The sequence below is a fragment of the Oryctolagus cuniculus genome, chromosome 7 (assembly GCF_051225735.1).
Source record: "Oryctolagus cuniculus isolate XC-2025 breed Fujian yellow rabbit chromosome 7, ASM5122573v1, whole genome shotgun sequence".
Classification (NCBI taxonomy): domain Eukaryota; kingdom Metazoa; phylum Chordata; class Mammalia; order Lagomorpha; family Leporidae; genus Oryctolagus; species Oryctolagus cuniculus.
Window position 1 is genome coordinate 3,582,980 of NC_142873.1, and position 15,661 is coordinate 3,598,640.

Here is a 15,661-nt window from a genome sequence, read left to right on the forward strand (position 1 = left end):
CGGCAGGTTTTGATTAATAGGAGCCTCCCACTTGTGGGATATTTTCTCCCATATACAGCTATTTTTGGTGGGAATTTGAGTCAGCATCATTTGGGAAGACAGCTAAATTTACTGCTGCCATTTCATTATTATAATCCTATGTATGGACTTGTTTCTCAGTAACTGTCACTAAATAGGATTAGCAGAGGTGCCGGCACTGTGGCATAGCTGGTAAAGCTACCACCTGCAACACAGGCATCCCATATGGGCTCCTGTTCTTGTCCCAGCTACTCCACTTCTGATTCAGCTCTCTGCTATGGCCTGGGAAAAGCAGCAGAAGATGGCTGAAGTGCTTGGGCTTTTAATTTCTTCACTGAAGAGGAAGAGAAGGGAGTTCTCTTCCATGGGCTCACTCCCCAAATACCCACAGCAACCAGGGGTGAGCCAGGCTGAAACCAGGAGCCAGAAACACGGGAGGGCAGGTAGAGTGGGCACAGTCACTGTGTTCCTAAAGTTATATTTATGGAAGGAATGAAGGCAGGGTTGGTGGGAGGGAGGGAAGAAGGGAGGGGGTGAGGGAGGGAGACATTCTAGGCCTTCCACATGAGTGGCAGGGACTCAGTTACTAGAACCATCCATCGCCTACTGCCTTCCAGGGTGTACACTAAACTAGGAATCTAGACTCGGGAACAGAGCTGGGGCTTGAATCCAGGCACTTCAGTATGGGATGTGCTTGTCCCAGCCATCTTAACCACTAGGCCAAATACATGCCCATTCGTGAAATTCCTGAGAATCATCTATTGAGAGATTAATATGCACATTCTTGTAGTTACTTATCCCAAACGTAAGCCCAGTTTTACCTCACACCTGGCTGAAGATCTAGTATTCTCTTGCATAGAAGTCCTTAGTTTTGAATGTGCTTTTGTTCAGGTACCACCAACTAGATGCTCACTTTATTTACTCATGTCTGATTTTGTTCCATAAAGATTTGAGGAGGCTCACATGGCTACATACAAGAAAAGGGGGCAAACGTAAATAAGTGAAGGGGTTTAGCAAAAGGAAAGTGCAGATGAGAAAATAATTGGAGCAAAATTAGACACAAAAACGTTGAACATACGATTTTGCCTAATTGTTAGAAGCCAGTGTAGACATCAAGTTGTCAAATTCTGGGATGGAAAAGTGGTTACTCTCTGTAAGTGAGAACTTTTCAGTTGTTATCTGAAATAATTCTGCTGCCGAGCCTGCTCAAGTCCAGCTTCTGTTCTTTGGAAGAAATGTATGAAACTGAAAATATCACTTGTGTTATAAAACATACAAACATGTCTGATTAACATCTAGTTATAGAAGAAACAGTGTTTTCTCTGAGTGAGAAAATCTGATTTTGTTTCTTTCTTTGCAGGTTATATGGCGGGATGAACTACCGTCGGCTAGGGGGCGGTGTAGGAGTGATTAAAATGACACATTGTGAATCCCATATATGGTGACCATGTAGAAGACAGCCTTGTATACGCTCTGTATTCTGGAGAGCTTTGACTTTGGAGCTTTGTACAGCTTGAGAAGACATTAGAACAAATTTTATTCTTTGCTGGTGCCTCAACATATGGAAATACAAATCCAATGAAAACACTTCACCTGCAAGACGCCACCTTTGCACAAGAATTTTCAGTTCTGTGCAGAATATTTATTTGGGGTTTTAATTTATCTTTTTTTGTTGTTGTTTTTGATCAGTTTGTAAGTTTGTATTTTTTTTTACTATGCTTCCTCCCACAAAAAAAAAAAAAAAAAAAAAAAAAGAAAGAAAGAAAGAAAAATTCCCAGCAGCAAAACTTAATTTGTTTTTGAGGTATTGATTTACGTATGGTTGGGGCAGAAGGGCTCTGTACGGTCTGGTGGTTATTCCTGGGCGCCCCATCCACATGACTACTGCTCCCGAGGATTACCAGTGACAAAGATAGGCACGCACAGTGCATTAGCTAGCCATCACTCTTGCACTAAGCACCGGGAGACTTGAAAATCTAAAAAATGAAATAAAAATAGATATCTTATTTCAAATAGCACAATTCAGAAGGAATAAAACCAGGACTCAGCTGTTAGAGCTGTCATCCCTGGACATTCACATCTCGTTTCCTTCTACGTAAGTTTGTTTTCTACTACATTGCAAGTCTTCTAGATCTGCAGCCCTGCTGACTGCCTCTTGGGAGAAGTCTGAGAGTCTCACTTGCTGCTTCCCAGTAGTCATGTATGACTCTCGCAAGAGTTTTTGCTTAAAAATGATCATGACTGAAGCAGCCTTCCCTCCTGTTTCCTTATCGTTACCGAAGGGCCAGAGCAGTGACCTCCCCCAGGCATTGCATTGTACGCAGTCTGCACCCATGCTCAGGCCTCCGGAAGATGAGGCAGGCGCTCTCTCCTTTACTAACAGCGTCCAAGGGAATGATTCTCCAGTCCCTGTGACGATCGTACATGTTAATGAGCGGGAAACCAACTGAGGCATTTTATTAATATTTTGGTTCTTTTATACAAACTGTATCATTTGCATTCTATAAGGCCACTGTTACTGTTTCTTTCAAATTGCACTTACTGATAAAAGTTCAAAATGTTAAGGAAATAAATAATTTCAGTGGTTAAGGGTTTTTTTTCCTCATTGTATTCACAGGCCAGTGTTTTCAACATATTTTGCAGGAAGATCTTTGAATAAGACTTTAACCACAACCAAAAGGAATAACCTTCACCTTCTCCCTCTCCCCTCCCACAGAAATGTTTGGCAAGTTTTGTGTTTACATTTAACGATCATTTGCACCTTTTTCAAAGAAAAAAAATAAGTATTTAGTAAACAGTTGTTTACATGTATCATTTATGCTTTTTTCTAGCATGTATAACTTTTTTAAATAAAGGTAGTATTTACCATAAAAAAAATTTTGGTTAATGCTTTTTAATGCTTGTACCCTTTGATATTTAATTTAGATTTTCTGTTTCTGTATCATTTAAATGGCCTTTATGTAAATTGTAAATGCTTTCAACCTGAAGGAATAAAGGGATTGCCAGCTAGAACTAGGAATTTTTGTTATATATTTTATATATTATCTAACCTATAAACTTATTTTCTGTTGTAGAGCTTTAAAGTAATACAGTTTAGGGCCAGTGCCGTGGCTCACTTGGTTAATCCTCCGCCTGTGGCGCCAGCATCCCATATGGGCGCCGGGTTCTAGTCCCAGTTGCTCCTCTTCCAGCCCAGCTCTCTGCTGTGGCCCAGGAGGATAGTGGAGGATGACCCAGGTGTTTGGACTCCTGCACCCGCATGGGAGACCAGGAGGAAGCACCTGGCTCCTGGCTTCAGATCGGCGCAGTGCCAGCCATAGCGGCCATTTGTGGGGGTGAACCAATGGAAGGAAGACCTTTCTCTCTGTCTCTATATCTCTTCCTGTCAAATAAATTTTAAAAAAAGTAATACAGAGCCGGCGCCGTGGCTCAATAGGCTAATCCTCCACCTTGCGGCGCCGGCACACCGGGTTCTAGTCCCAGTTGGGGCACCGGATTCTGTCCCGGTTGCCCCTCTTCCAGGCCAGCTCTCTGCTATGGCCAGGGAGTGCAGTGGAGGATGGCCCAGGTGCTTGGGCCCTGCACCCCATGGGAGACCAGGAAAAGCACCTGGATCCTGGCTCCTGCCATCGGATCAGCGCGGTGCGCCGGCTGCAGCGGCGGCCATTGGAGGGTGAACCAACGGCAAAGGAAGACCTTTCTCTCTCTGTCTCTCTCTCTCACTGTCCACTCTGCCTATCAAAAATAAAAAAAAAATAAAAATAAAAAAAAAAAGTAATACAGTTTAGATTTTTTAAAAGACTTATTTATTTATTTGAAAGGCAGACTTAGAGAGAGGGAGAGAGAGATCCTCCATCCACTGATGCGCTCCCTAAATGGCTGCAATGGCTGGAGCTGGGCCCATCCAAAGCTGAGAGCCTGGAACCTCCTGGTCTCCCACATGGGTATCCAGGGCCCAAGCACTTGGGCCATCTTCCCCTTCCCTCCCAGGCCACTAGCATGCAGCTGCATCGGAAGTGGAGCAGCCGGGATTTGAACTGGTGCCCATATGGGATGCCAGTATCTCAGGCAGCAGCTTTACCCACTATTCCTTGACACTGCCCCAGAATCACAGTTTTGATCTGGAGGGACTCTTAACAGTTCTTCAGATCCAAACCCATTTATTACACTGATTTAAGTCTAAAAACAAGGAAATTGCCTAAGACATACTAGGCAATGAATGATGGCACTGCCATTAGAAATCAGTTTCGGGGCCCGGCGCTGTGGTGTAGTAGGTTAATCCTCCGCCTGCGGCGCCAGCATCCCATATGGGCGCCAGTTCTTGTCCCAGCTGCTCCTCTTCCAGTCCAGCTCTCTGCTGTGGCCTGGGAAAGCAGTAGAAGATGGCCCAAGTGCTTGGGCCGCTGTACCCACATGAGACCGGAAAGAAGCACCTGACTCCTGGCTTCGGATCGGTGCAGCTCCAGCCGTTGCAGCCATCTGGGGAGTGAACCAGCAGACGGAAGGCCTTTCTGTCTCTCCCTCTCACTGTCTGAAACTCTACCTCTCAAATAAATAAATAAAATCTTTAAAAAAAAAAAAAAAAAAAAACAGAAAAGAAAAAGAAATCAGTTTCCCAAACTCCCACTTCATTTCTTTGCCCCACACTAGCCCGTAGTGGAACACGGCTTAAAACCAAACATAACAACAGACCATAAATGCTAATGAAGAAAGCCTAGCTTGAACATTTAAAAAGCATTCAGATTTTTGTGAGCTCCTTGGGTTATTCAGCATGAACAGTCTTCAAGGTAAAATCACAAATTTCCCGAGATCTCCTGCATATATTTGAGGAAAAGGATAGGCATGACAACAGGAACAAGTTCTGGGGATTATTCTCCCGTAGGCAGTTCCCAGTGGGGGAAATTCATGTGACGGTGACTGATGAGGACACAAACACACCAGCCCACATTTTCCCCGGAACCTGGAACAGCTGTTCTCCGCCTCCACCGAAGGCATTCCAGTTTTGTCATGGAAAAAATGCGTTCTGTAAAAGGCATGGCCGTATAACACAATCTGTATTAACTTACCTGCCTACTGATTCCCACAACTATGCTCACTATAAATACAGCCACTCAAGCTTAAATGAGTTACAATGACATGGCAGCGGATGAAAATTTCTCTCACTCCGTCACTCCACTCTTTGTTGCTGGCCTTTCAAGTAAATGTCTTTTTGACATGGCAGAAGTCGAACCTCAGATCACATACCCAGATTCAAAATCCTTGTGCTCTCTCTCTCCACATTCCTGTGTGTGATTTCCAAAATGAGTATTTGAGTTTTTAGTCCATAATATTTTGCCCCCTAAGTATCCATTCTGCAGATAATACCTTTTTCTTTTTTAATTTGAAAGAAAAACAGAGAGCTCCCAGCCACTGGTTCACTCCCCCAAATACCTGCCATGTCCAGGGCTGGGCCATGCTGAAGCCAGGAGTGGGGAACTCAATGAAGCCCACTGTATGCATGGCAGGGACCCGATTCCTTAAGCCATCAGCAGGAAGCTGGCATTGGGAGCAGAGCCACAGCTCCACCCTGAGCACTCTGAAAGGGAATACAGGTTCCCTTGTGCCATCTTACCTGACAGGCCAAATACTTATGAAAAAGGTGGTCCCTCCTGAACAAGATAGGAGTGAGCATAGGGAAAAAGCCCATCAAGCTTAATAAGCTTCTTAACCTAGGATGCAGACAGGAAAAGAAAAAGTGGGATGAGGGCAGAAGTACAGGAGAGGAGAGAAGCAAGAAGCAAGACTGGCCCAGTCCATCTCAGCATTGGTGCCTGACTGTGTAACAAGTGTGTGACAGCTGGCTCTGTAAATGGCTTTGGGGCTGTATTCTGGAAATGACAGATAAGAATCATTCCTAGAAATGACAAAACTCTCAGCTGTCTCATAGCTCCTTAATAATGCTCTTTGAATTCCACAGCCACTTAAGAACTTAGATTTCTTTAAATGGAAAAAAGAAAAAGATAGTATTCATTGTACAAACATTAAATTTTTGGAGCTAATCCATCAACAGTTGGTAGCTAATAATACCCCTTCCCTAGAAAGAAGAGTTATTTTATTTAAGTCTGAACTCCTAGGAAAAGAGGACACGTATCTAGCGCCAATTTAGATCAATGAATATTCAGATGCATACTGAGACAGGAGCGGTCCCTACCTTTAAAAACATTTAAGCCTCTGGATTGGTGGTTCTCAGAGTGGTGTCTTAGAATCCTGAAGTCCTGGGCCAGCGCCGCGGCTCAGTAGGCTAATCCTCCACCTAGTGGCGCCGGCACACCGGGTTCTAGTCCCGGTCGAGGCGCTGGATTCTGTCCCAGTTGCCCCTCTTCCAGGCCAGCTCTTTGCTGTGGCCAGGGAGTGCAGTGGAGGATGGCCCAAGTGCTTGGGCCCTGCACCCCATGGGAGACCAGGAGAAGCACCTGGCTCCTGCCTTCGGATCAGCGCAGTGCGCCAGCCATGGTGGCCATTGGAGGGTGAACCAACGGCAAAAGGAAGACTTTTGTCTCTGTCTCTCTCTCTCACTGTCCACTCTGCCTGTCTGTCACTCCCCCATTCGCGGAGGAACGACACAGGACCCTGCGCTGTTCTTTTGTCTGCTCGGCCCTTCCCGGGTTTGCTGGAGGTGGAGGGGTCGGCAGCCAACCCGGGAAGAACCAGCAGAAAACCCGGGAAGGGCCGAGCAGACAAAAGAACAGCGCAGGGTCCTGTGTCGTTCCTCCGCGAATGGGGGAGCGACATAATGGTGCCGTGACTCGGATATGAAACCTAGGAGGGAAGAAGCAGGAAAATACCGGAGAGAGACTAGGAAAGAGCCTAGGGAAAAGCCGGACGGAAAAAGTGCTGGAAGAAGTTAAGGTTGAAAGTGAAAGTGAACACTAGAAGAAACTTAGACTTGGATATGGACTGCGGGGAGAAGCTAGGAGAAAGCTAAGGTTGAAAGCGAAAGTGAAAGCTAGAAGAAACAGACTCGGATACGGACTGTGGGGAGAAGCCAGGAGAAATGAGAGAGAAATATTGTTGGAACAAAGTTAGGAAATGTACCAGGTAGAGAAAAATACAAGCTAGGGAAAATGAAGCCGCGGGGGTAGGCTGAAGCAGAGACGTAAGCTAGGTTGGGATTCGTCAAGTCAGCACGGGGAGCAAAAGACGGAAAGCCAAACCGAAAAGCGGAGACGTAAGCTAGGTTGGAATTCGTCAGGTTAGCCCGGGGGACTTAGACTGAAAACTAAACCGGTAGTGGAAACATGAGCTAGGCCGTGATTCGCGGAAGCCGCTGCGCGCAGAGAGAGCGCGCGGGGCACGAGCGGAGAGAGCGCATGGGGAGCGAGTAGATAGGAAGCGCGGGGCTGGCACGGAGGCCATGGTGCGGGCTCGAAGGGCGCAGAGACCACAGAGCGCGCGCGAAGCCTGGAAGCAGCGCAGATGAGAGAAGCACGGGCTGAAGCCACGCAGAGCTGGGAAGCTGCCGCGGGGCGAGGCGCCAAGAAGCTGCCTCGGGGCGGGCACTGGGAAGCCGTGGGGGTAAAAGAAACAGAAGTATAGAAGTAAAATGAGAGAAATAGGAATGCTGGCAGATAGAAGTAAAATAGGAGAGATAGGAATGCCCGGAGATAGAGAAATAGAGAAAAATAAGGCCTCCCCACAACACGGCAATGAGAAGGCTTGGATTCGGTCTGCCTGATTAGTAAGGTGGTGAGCACCTGCAGGCGGCTAGCAGAGTATGCCCCGCAGGTCACCGAAGATAGGCACGTTATCAACACCAATAAGTCTCCCCACAACATGGCAATGAGAGGGCTCGGATTCGGTCTGCCTGATTAGTAAGGCGGTAAGCACCTGCAGGCAGAGCATGCGCTGCAGGGCACCAAACACAGGCACGCATCAGCGCCTAAAAACCTCCTCACAACATGGCGAAGAGGACCCGGATTCGGTTTGCCTGATTGGTAGGGCTATAAGCACCTGCAGGCAACTCTAGCAAGCAGAGCAGAGTGTGTGCCACGGGGCACCGAAGACAGGCGCGTATCAACGCCAAAAAATAAAAAGAAAGGGGGAACTGTGGGGAGCAACTGAGACTAGACTGTTACTGGAATTAAGACTTACTCTATGCATCTGCTCTCCCACAATATGGCGCTGAGAAGGGAGTAAACAACTTCTACGCAGCTGCCTCTCGCCAACTTGAGTGATGACCTGCAGGAGCTGATCCTGCTCCTGATTGGAGGAGAGCAGCGTACTCGGCGTGTGGGTAGCAGAGTTGGGATTGGTGGAAGAGGACTATAAAGGAGGAGAAAAACAACATGCACCAGGAACATCTGAAGGAACACCTGAGCAGCCCCCGAGAGAGCCGGCCGGCGGTGTGCCGCTCCTCCGTGGAAGCGGGGAAAGTGGCAGGGGGTGCTGCCCCTCCGCGGAGGTGGAGGGGTCGGCAGCCAACCTGGGAAGGACCAGCAGCAAACCCGGGAAGGGCCGAGCAGACAAAAGAACAGCGCAGGGTCCTGTGTCGTTCCTCCGCGAATGGGGGAGCGACACCTGTAAAAAAAAAAAAAAAAAAAAAAAGATTCCCGAAGTCCCTAAGATTCTTTCAGAGTATCCATACATAAAAACTGTTCTCCTAGTATAATTAAGAAGTCTTGCCTTTTCTACTATCGTGACATTTTCGCTGATGAAACAGAAGCAATATGGATAAAACTGCCAGCGCCTTGGCACAAATCAAGACAGTGAGGGGCGGCGCTATGGTGTAGCAGGTAAAACTGCCACCTGCAGTGCTGGCATCCCATAGGGGCGCCAGTTCGAGTCCTGGCTGCTCTACTTCCGATCCAGCTCTCTATGGCCTGCGAAAGCAGTAGAAGATGGCCCAAGTCCTTGGGCCCCTGCACCCGTGTGGGAGACCCAGAAGAAACTCCTGGCTCCTGGCTTTGGATCAGCCCAGCTCTGGCTATTGTAGCCATTTGGGGAGTGAACCAGCAGATGCAAGACCTCTCTCTCTCTGCCTCTGCCTCTCTGTAACTCTTTCAAATAAATAAATCTTAAAAAAAAAAAAAAAAATCAAGGCAGCGGCACCAAACTATGACTAGTAACATTCTTCATCACTACTGACTTGAAATTTTAAAAATCTTTGTTAAGAATGTCCTCGAAGGGGCTGGTGTTGTGACGTAGCAATAAAAGCAGCTGCCTGGGGCCGGCACTGTGGAAGAGTGCCTCTGTCCCTCTGTAACTCTTTTAAATAAATAATTTTTTTTAAAAAAAAGTATGCAAGGGGATATGAGTAGAATAGTAGCAAACTGTAATATGATAAATATTACTAGACATAATCCATATAAGCAAAAGTTCTTTGGAACCTGATAGTTTCTGAGAATGTAAAGGGATGCCAAGTGGAAAAAGCTTGACAATCCCTGCTCTGAATATCCTAGTATACAGGAAATACGTAGGAGTACAGGAACATGGTAACTTCAGAGGGACTGGTGCTTTTATTATTTTCACCTAATTTGAAAGGCAAAGCGGGAGACAGAGAGCTCTCATCTGCTGGTTCATCCCCCAAATGCCCTCGCTCACATTATGCTAGGCCAAAGCCAGGAAGGGGCTTGTATCTCAATCCAGGTCTCCCACATGGATGTCAGGGACCAAAGCAGATGAGCCACACCTGCCGCCTCCCGGGGTGACACTGGCAGCAGGCTAGAATCAGGAGTTGAGCCAGGACTCAAACTGAGACACTGATACAGGACATAGGCATCCCACGTGGCGTAATAAGCCCCACACCAAACACCCACTCCCTCTGTAGGCATTTGATGAGTAAAATCCAGAACGTGAGAAACTTTATAAGACAAAATAACTCCGTTTTCCCCAAAAGTTGAATTGCAAGAATGAAGAAAAAAAGGACCTGACAGATGAGAAGAAATGTAAGATTTGTCGCGAGCTTGCCCTCCACCCTTCACCTGCCAGCGAGCTTGCTTCCACCCTTCACCTGCCAGCTTTCAGAACCGACTCTATAATGGTATGGCTGGAATATGGTTCGTCCTCAATACTCACATTGGAACTTGGTCCCCAGAGTAAGTGAGAAGTGGTGGGATGATTAGGAAACCAAGCGGGATTAAAGCAGTTCTCTTGCTATAGTGGGTTAATTATCACAAGAGTGGGTTGTTGTAGTAGGCTCGGCCCCTTGCTTTCTCTTCTACACACACCCACTTGCCCTTCTAACTCTGGCCAGCAGGAGGCCCCCTCCACTGCAGCTGCCCAGTCTTGGACGCTGCCTCCAGAACCATGGGCCAAAATGAACCTCCTTCCTTTCTCCAAGGCAACCTATGAGTTTCTAAAATGTCTAAACCAAAAAACCCAATCAATCTTCAGTAACAGTATGAGCTCTTAAATTCTTATATATTCAATCAATTATAATTTTGGCTTTTGACATTCATATGACCTGACCTTTGCCAAATACCCCATGGTCACCCCACAGTGACTCTTTTTGACACAATTTGTGATCCTATCTTGTTTTCTGATATATGAAAGATGTTCTTAAAAAATTTTTTTAAAATATATTTACTCATTTGAAAGGCACAGCTAGGGAGAGAGAGGGAGAGACAGAGAGATCTTCCATCTGCTAGTTCACTCCCCAGATGGCCATATCGGCCAGGGTTAGACCAGGCAGAAGCCAGGAGCTTCATCTAGGTCTCCCACATGGGTACAGGGGCCCAAGGACTTGGCCCATCTTCTGCTGCTTTCCCAAGACTATTAGCAGAAAGTTGGATCAGAAGTAGAGCAGCAAGGACCTGAACCAGTGCCCATAAAGGATGCTGGCACTGCAGATAGTAGTTTAACCTACTACATCCCAATGCAGCCCCTCCCAGTGAAATCAGGAACAAAGAGAAAATAAATATACACTCTCATCATTTCTGTTCAGTGTTGCACCTGCAACTATAGCCAGTTTGACAACAAAAACAAATACAAGATTGAAAATCAAGAAATAAAACTGTCTTTATTTACAAATATTAATATTATATATAGAAAATCCTAAGGAATTCTGTGAAAAAACTGCTAAAATAGACATATTCTGCAAGGTAGCGGGATGCAAGAGCAATATGCAAAATCAATTGTATTTCTATAAACTAGCATCAATCTGAAAATGAAATTAAGAAAACAATTCCATTCTCAATAGCATCAAGAATAAAAAAGAAACTTAGAAATAAATTTAACAAAAAAGTAGAGCTTGTACACTAAAATCTGTAAAATACTATTCAAAGATTTAAATAAATGGAAAGACATCCCATGATCAGAGATTGGAAGACTTAATGTCATTATCATAACACTCCCCAAATTGGTCTACAAATTCAACACAATCACCATCAAAATCTCAGCTAATTTTTTTGACAAGCTAATCCTAAAATTCTTATGGAAATGCAATACACCCAGAACAGCCAATCTTTGAAAAAAAAAATTTATTCTATTTCCAATTAAAATGTAATACTACCAAATCCTTACTTACTCAATTTTATATCTATTTTACACTAAAAACCTTGGTTCCTATCACTGACATAAGTACATGTGTTTTATCTTATAAATAGTGGCAAAATACCAAAACCAATATAATGAATAACAAAATGACTTCATGTGATTTTTTTTTTAAGATTTCTTTCCTGCTTCTCCTTTTTTGATATACAGACCATTAGGATGTACAATCAAAATATGATGACTTAGGGGTGGGAACTTTGCCTTGTAGTTGTCAGTTACGCTGCCTGCGTTCCCTGTGAGAGGGCCTGGGTCCAGCTCCCAGTTCCAGCTTCCTACCACTGCAGAGTCTGGAAGACAGCGGGCAGTGGCTCTCATAGCTGGGTCCCTGTCTGGAAGATCCAGACTGAGTTCTCAACTCCTGGCTCAGGCTCAGCCCAGTACTGGCCACTGCAGGCACTGCAGAGTAAGCCAGTAGAGGGGTCTCTAAATCTCTGCCTTTATCTGAATAAAAAACGAATTTTAAAAAATTTTTATAAAACATGATTTAAAGATATTGAAAACGGATTTCTCCGTGGTTGTCCCATGAACGCAGGTTCATTTATTTTTAATGTTTAAGTATTGCTTTGCTTTTTCCTTTAAAAAAAAAATCAGTTCATTTGTTTGAAAGAGAGAGAGAGAGCTCTTCCATCCCAAATGGCCGCAACAGCCCAGGCTGAACCAGACTGAAGCCAGGAGACATGAACCCCATCCGGCCTCCCGCAGTGGCGTGGCAGGGGCTCAGTTCCTTCAGTCATCATCTGCTGGTTCCCAGGCTCCTAGAAGGGAGCTGGACCAGAAGCGGAGCAGCCAGAACCTGAATCAGCACTCCAGCACAGATGGGGGCGGCTTAACCCATCCCACCAAAACACACCCATTTTTCCTTTGGATCTTTTTTTTCAATTATATAAACCACAATTCTAAATTATAAACAAGGAACACTTGGGTAATTCTTAACTTCTATTCCTAACCTCTCTATCCAGTTAGTACTTCCCCCCAAAAGTGAACAAGCATTACTTTTGGAAGTTTCTTTCCATTGCTTTTTGAAAGCAGAAGGAAATATAGGCACACACATGACTTCCTTCATTCCCTACATTACCAGTAGTACCACAGCACCCTGTCCACACCCTGCTCTTTCATGTACCAGTATATCCTGGAGATTACTCCAGGGGAGTATACAGATCCTTCTCCATGTTTTTATAGCTGCAGTAATAGTAATCCATTTTGCAGGTACACCACAGTTTATGCGACCAGGCCCCTCTGACGGGCATTTGAATTGTTTTTAGTTTTGCCATTATAAACACTGCTGTAATAAGTAACCTTCTGTGTGCTTTTATATTTTTTGCCAATGATTTCTCAGGATAGAATCCTAGAAGTGGGACTGCTGATCAAAGGGTAAATACACACATCATTTTGCTAAATATTGCTCCCTTCTCCATAGGGGTTGTATCATTTGTACTTTTTCACTAATTTGTCTCTTCCATTCTTGTCCACCTACAATTCATTCTCCCTATCTTGTAAAAGGAGTCATATGATCCTGTTTAATCCTTCAGTGGCTTCCTATTGCATTTAGAATAAAATCCAATCTCTTCATAATACCTGCGAAAACTTAAATGACTACTGCCTCTGTAGCAAGTTAAAATTAGATTTGAGCAACAGAGACCCAAAATAATAATAGCTTAAACTAGAGAGTTTACCTCTCAGACAAATCAGTCTGGAGGCCATCCAAGGCTTGCGCTGGCATTCAGCTTTAAGTCCTCAGGGCACACACTCATCTCAGCCACGCTCTGTGACCCCTAGGACCTGACCCTCACCCATGTGACCTAAGAGAGCAGCCAGAGTACCAATCATTACATCAATGTTTCAGGCAGCAAACTGGGAAGAGAGAATAGAAGGCACAGGGCATCCATGCCTAGAAGCTCTCTCTGATACTTTCATGTTTATCCCAAGGGTCAGAACGTATTCATAGGACTATACCTACCCATAAGAAAGGCTGGAAAATATCATCCCTATTCTGGACAGCTAGGTGCCCCCTGGCCAAAAACTGGGAGATAACAATGCAAGGGGAGAAGTCTCTGCTGCACAACCTCCCAATGTCATCTGTATTAGTCTACGCACCCTCATTCACCATACTCCAACCACAGACTTCCTTGGTTCTGCAAATAAGCCAAATTCTTACCTATCTCAAGGCCTTTGTTCCTGGACCCCCATTGTGGCATAGCAGGTAAAGCCATCATCTGCAATGTCAGCATCCCGTATGGGCGCCAGTTCATGTCCCAGCTGCTCCTTTTCCAATCCAGCTCCCTGCTCATGGCCCAAGTGCTTGGGCCCCTGCCCTCATGTGAGACCCTAATGAGGTTCCTGGCTCCTGGCTTCAGGCTGGCCCAGCCCTGACTGGTGCAGCCATCTGGAGAGTGAATCAGCAGATAGAAGATCTCTCGCTGCCTGTGCCACGGCTCAATAGGCTAATCCTCTGCCTGCAGCTCCGGCACCCCGGGTTCTAGTCCCGGTCGGGGTGCCAGATTCTGTCCCGGTTGCTCCTCTTCCTGTCCAGCTCTCTGCTGTGTCCAGGGAGTGCAGTGGAGGATGGCCCAAGTGCTTGGGCCCTGCACCCCATGGGAGACCAGGAAGAAGCACCTGGCTCCTCATCAGCGCGGTGCGCCAGCTGCAGCGGCCATTGGAGGGTGAACCAACGGCAAAGGAAGACCTTTCTCTCTGTGTCTCCCTCTCTCACTGTCCACTCTTTCAAAAAAAAAAAAAAATCTCTCTCTCCCCCTCTCTGTCTTTCAAATAAATAAAACTTTAAAGAAAAAAAGGGCCGGCGCCGCGGCTCACTAGGCTAATCCTCTGCCTAGCGGCACCGGCACACCGGGTTCTAGTCCCGGTCGGGGCGCCGGATTCTGTCCCAGTTGCCCCTCTTCCAGGCCAGCTCTCTGCTGTGGCCCGGGAGTGCAGTCGAGGATGGCCCTAGTGCTTGGGCCCTGCCCAAGGAGACCAGGATAAGTACCTGGCTCCTGCCATCGGATCAGCGTGGTGTGCCGGCCGCGGTGGCCATTGGAGGGTGAACCAATGGCAAAAAGGAAGACCTTTCTCTCTCTCTCTTACTGTCCACTCTGCCTGTCAAAAAAATAAAAATTAAAAAAATTTAAAAAAAATAAAAAAAACTTTAAAGAAAAAAAGAAAGGCCTCTGTTCCTGTTTCCCCTGCTTAGCACAGCTCCCCCAGACCCTCACCTGGCTAGTCCCTCATCATTCAGGCTTCAGCTCAGACCTTCTCTGACTACAGCGTAGAGTAGGCCCCGCGCGGGCACTCCCTTTTCAGATCTCAATGCTTTATTCTTCACACATTCGTCTCTTTGGAAATATCTTTTACCCATCCTTCACCAGGGTATAATGTCTATAGCAAAGGAAGCCTTTTGTCTTCTTCGTTGCTATAGTCCTATTACCCATGCAGCTCTAAGGACACTGCGGAGCTCAGTGTCAAGTAGACAAACAAATGTCTCACTCAGAAGCCCACGCTTTTCCACTACCTGTGCTGCCTGTAGTGTATCTGAAGTAAGACCCCGTCCCAGAACTTACCCTGTGTTTTACAAGGAGTCTATTAATGCTACTTTCTTTCAAACAAAATTTTTCTAAAAATTGTTTCTACACTAAACTAAAATCTTACAGTAAGAAGAAATCTGGGGGGGGCCGGGGCTGTGGCTCAACGGGTTAAGGCCCTGGCCTGAAGCGCCAGCATCCCATATGAGCGCCAATTTGAAACCTGACTGCTCCTCTTCCGATCCAGCTCTCTGCTGTGGCCTGGGAAAGCAGTAGAAGATGGCCCAAGTCCTTGGGCCCCTGCACCCACGTGGGAGACCCAGAAGAAGCTCCTGGCTCCTGGATTTGGATGGGTGCAGCTCCTGCCATTGTGGCCAATTGGGGAGTGAACCATCAGATGGAAGACCTCTCTCTCTCTCTCTCTCTGTCACTCCTCTCTCTGTGTAACTCTGACTTTCAAATAAATAAGTAAATCTTAAAAAAAAAAAAGAAGAAGAAGAAGAAGAAGAAGAAGAAGAAGAAGAAATCTGAGGCCAACGCTGTGGCACAGTGGGGCAATGCCCTGGCCTGAAGCGCTGGCATCCCATATGGGCACCGGT

At 46.1% G+C, this 15,661-nt stretch overlaps 1 protein-coding gene across 3 annotated transcripts in view; it reads left to right on the forward strand.

Annotated features, from left to right (window-relative positions):
- Positions 1-2,895, forward strand: part of KLHL20 (kelch like family member 20) — a 73,643-nt gene extending 70,748 nt beyond the window's left edge. For all 3 annotated transcript variants that reach the window (XM_070077132.2, XM_070077133.2, XM_089299410.1), the window contains one exon: positions 1,379-2,895. In XM_070077132.2, the coding sequence (XP_069933233.1) occupies positions 1,379-1,463 (85 nt within the window). In that variant the 3' untranslated portion in view covers positions 1,464-2,895. The remainder of the gene's footprint in view (positions 1-1,378) is intronic.
- The last annotated feature ends 12,766 nt before the right edge of the window (positions 2,896-15,661 follow it).